At 31.1% G+C, this 4223-nt stretch overlaps 1 protein-coding gene across 1 annotated transcript; it reads left to right on the top strand.

Moving 5' to 3' along the window:
• Positions 1-668: 668 nt before the first annotated feature.
• LOC136086340 (general transcription factor II-I repeat domain-containing protein 2-like) lies at positions 669-1872 on the top strand. The gene is made up of 3 exons (XM_065808635.1): positions 669-858; positions 990-1421; positions 1523-1872. The coding sequence occupies exons 1-3, from the start codon at positions 669-671 to the stop codon at positions 1870-1872; spliced, it is 972 nt and encodes a 323-aa protein (XP_065664707.1).
• Positions 1873-4223: the final 2351 nt, after the last annotated feature.

The raw sequence follows: 4223 nt of genomic DNA, 5'->3' as shown, positions 1-4223 counted from the left end.
GGGGGAAGAAGGCATGGGCAGATGGGAAGAGGGAGAGGGGGAGAGGGAATAATTTTTCTTTTGGACTTATAAAAATTTCCTGTACTCGCCCCTGAACTAATGAGTTCATATCTTTTATTCCATCTACACCAATTACTTTTAATTGTAAAACTTCTTGAAGGTGAATAGTATCAATTAAATTTGCCACTCTTGCTTTTTCACAAATTGTCTTATATTCAGTTATTCCATAGTTAATTAACGCAGCTGTAGCATTATCACTAAATTCATATAATATGGCAGTCTTGGCCATATTAGTAAAGTGTATGTCAGGGGTGGGGAACCTGCGGCCCCCATACACTCTTTGTGCGGCCCCGAAATGTAAAATTAAGAACTTAAACCTTTTTTTAAATATTTTAGAGAAAATAATGAAATTTAAAAAATTACTTTATTTTTATATTTTAGCTATAGTAAAGTGTATGAATGCTAATGTTAATTAAAGGGAAAAGTTGTTTAATCTGGCAAAGCTGGTACAGTAGTAATTGATTGACAGAAATAACAACAAAACAAATCAAAATAAACACCGTACGGATTTTTTTTTGTGACAGTAGAAATCAGTTGAATGTAAGTTTTTGTATTATAATGTATGTCATGGTTTTCTATTTATGACTAATTTTTTAACTAGTGTCAAAATGTCAGTTCTCCATAAAAAAGCAAGAACAGTGCAAGAGGAAAATCGGTCTTTTAATGAAAAATGGGAGGAAGATTACATCATGATTCCAATCAAGGATAAAATGCTTTGCTTGTTGTGTGACCTCACAATTGCTACTTTGAAGAATGCTACTGCAAAGAGACATTTGAAAACATTCATAAGGATCATAAGTATATAAAATTAGAGGGAGAAGCTCGAAAAAATGCATTAGAAAAACTGAAGTCTCAAAAGAGCAAACAACAGCAGACATTTTTAATAGTTACAAATAGTTCTGAGCAATTAATCTCAATATGTCAAATAGAGGACGCATATTATTCAATTGCTTTAGATGAGTCCACTGATGTGACTGATTCTGCCCAACTTCTGTTTTTTATTCGGGTTATAACTGCAGACTTCAAAAGTTATGAAGAGTTGTTTGCTTTAGCAAAACTAAAAGGAAAAACACGAGGCTGTGATATAATTTCTGCTTTCAAAGAAAAAATTTGTCAGGCTCAACTTCAGTTGAAAAATCTAGTCAGAATTTGTTCTGATGGAGCTCCTTCTATACGGGCAAATTCTTCACGCCATCGACAGTTTCAAAACCTTCTGCAATCTGATGAAGAAACATATTCTGTGGATCTTCCTTACTATTCCAAAGTTCGTTGGCTATCACAAGGGTTAGTACTGCAAAAATTGCTTGAGCTTCGAAAACAAATTGAGGAGTTTTTTACAAGTCAAAAGGAGCTTTTGACTTGTAAAAAATCTGTGAGCTTTCTAATCCAGAATTTTGTAGAGATGCTGCATTCCTCTGCGATCTTATGGCAAAGCATAAAATGCTGAATAGTTCATTGCAAGGTAAAACTAAGTCAATCTATGAAATGTGGCAACAGATTCAGGTATTCAAGAAAAAACTTGTTTTTCTCAAAGATGTTATTTCTAAATCAAATTTATCAACAGAACATTTCCCAGAACTCACAAAAATTATTCTTGAACAAAAAAATGAGAAAAAGTTGGAAAATAATGATATATCAAGATATAAAACAGTCCTGAGTTCTTTGATTGCAGAATTTAATGACAGGTTTAAAGACTTTGAAGAATATAATGAAACAATGAAACTAGCTTTTCAGCCTCATCTTGTTGAAATTTCAACAGCTCCAGAATATTTACAGATGGAATTGATTGACTTTCTGAGGACAGTATCCTAAAATCTCTCTTTGACAACAAGAAGGATCCATTGGAAATTTGGAAAACTGCAGTTGAGTATCCAAAACTCCGTCAAATTGCCAGGCATCTTCTGAGCTGCTTTGGTGCAACCTACTGCTGTGAATCTACGTTTTCACACATGATATTTATCAAGTCTTGTTTAAGGTCACAGTTGACCGATGAGCATCTGGAAGACCAACTGAAGCTTAAAATACGAAGATAGAGCCAAATATTCAAGTTCTGGTTCAAAAGAAACAGAATAAGAAAAGTCATTGATAACTTTTGTGATACATGATACATTAAAAAATATTTTGATACATGCGTTAAGAAATATTGTGATACAAAATGCTTTAAGAAATATAACATTGGTAAGAGTACTATGCACCAAATTTGCATAATGATTAGTGCGGCCCCCAAACATTTTTTTAAGGGTCATACAGCCCCCAAGCTCAGAAAGATTCCCCACCCCTGGTCTATGTGGTATTTTTTAACAATTTTCGATTGCTCTTCAAACTCGTCACTTTCAGCTGTATCTAATAATTTTAGATATAAAAATTATGCAGGGTAAAAATTTCAATAGGTAAAACTAGAAAAACAAAAAAAACATATTAGATCTAAAAAAAACAAGAACCAAATTAATGAATTAGAACTTTAGTTTCCTGAATTATCATTATTTTGTTTTAAATATATCTTCTTTAATGCTCTAGAGCAAGTACCCAAGCAAAATTACAACAACTAATGTAACTATGGACTAATAAAAATTAGGAATATTTTTTTAAAGAGATTTAAGAGAAGTTTATTTTTTAAGGGATGCTATAGTTTAAGTGAGATCTTTTTCAAGCATTTGAGCTTGAAAAAGATCTCACTTAAACTATAGCATCTGGCTCTTAATGGCTGATGAACTTTAACTCAAATAAAACTCAATTTTTTTCAGCTAGTTTATATGCAACAAACTCTCTTTGAATATTCAAAAACAAATTTTTCCCTTTTCCACAAACCAAACAAATCAAAAGATTTGCTTGGTTTGTGGAAAAAACACCCTCCCCCATCCAAAACCTATGTCGTTGGCCCTGTCCAATCTCCAAATTAATAAAACTGACATCAAAATGCAAACTTCCGTTAATTTTTTAGGAGTGAATCATGATGAAAATTTATCATGGAAACATATAAACTCCATGGAAACAAAAAATCTCATAAAACATAATCTATAGAGCAAAGACGATTTTAAATTTTAGGTCCTTAAAATACTTTAAAATATTTTACTTGATCAGAACTCCGATTCGGGCCGCGATTTTGGAATCGTGGGCCATTTTTGTAGAAAATTTTTCAAACATTGATGCTGAGAAGAATATTTCACTTGATCAATTTAAAATTAAATCAAAGCGGTGTTTATTACTCACAGATGTTGATTTATCTTGTTTCTTTTAAAATAGATCAATAAAATCATCTTAAACAGTAAAAATCAACCAAAAAAACAATGTAATTAATTTAAGTTAATCTTAAATTTAATTACCCTGTAAGTTCAAAAACTAAATTAAATAATTATTAACATTAATCCTTATCATTAATCGCATTTTTTTTTTAACTGTTTTGTTTGTTTGTTTTTTGTTTTATGTAATTTATTTTGGTATTACTTTTAATTAAAACGATCTTATTTGGTGTAAATATTTTTGTAAACATTTTTCTTAATTTTTAGCTTATACTTTATACCCTTGGAAAAAATTTTGTAAAAAATATATATTGTAACAAGGTGTTCGGCGATAAGAAAAAAGTGTCTTCTTTCTCCGGCCATTAATTTTATTTGTAAATTTATATAGGTTGTAAAATTTCTTCAACGGCAAAATATAATGTTAAAAAAAAATCTATTGTTAAATTAGCATCTGTTAAGGTTGCATCTATTTATTGTGCTTGCCACTTTCTAACTCCGGATACTATTCTTTATCTCTATAAATCTCAAATTACTGTTGAAATACTGTTGCCATATCTAGAGCGGATCTTCGAATTATACCCTTTCTCTATAAAACGAGGTGCAAAAACGCATTGTAAACATAGTTGGATCTGCTCTTGCAGCCAACCATTAACCTTTGTCACATCGTCAAAATGTTGCTTCTCTTTCTCTTTTCTATAAGTAAAATAATGGACGCTGCTCTAAAGAGCTAACGTCTCTTGTGCCATATATAAAAATTCATTATTGTGGTACTCGTCATTCAAATAAGTCTCATCCTTTTACTGTGACTGCTCCAAAGTGCTCCAAGAAGTTTTTATTCATCTTGTTTTTTTCTTCAAACATCAGTCTTTTGAAATTCGCTTTCTTTATCTTGTTTCCCTGATTTATATAAGTTGTCTGTTAATC

The sequence above is a fragment of the Hydra vulgaris genome, chromosome 10 (genome assembly GCF_038396675.1).
Source record: "Hydra vulgaris chromosome 10, alternate assembly HydraT2T_AEP".
Lineage (NCBI taxonomy): Eukaryota > Metazoa > Cnidaria > Hydrozoa > Anthoathecata > Hydridae > Hydra > Hydra vulgaris.
The sequence above is the reverse complement of the archived record's forward strand: the minus strand, read 5'-3'. Positions and strand labels throughout refer to the sequence as shown.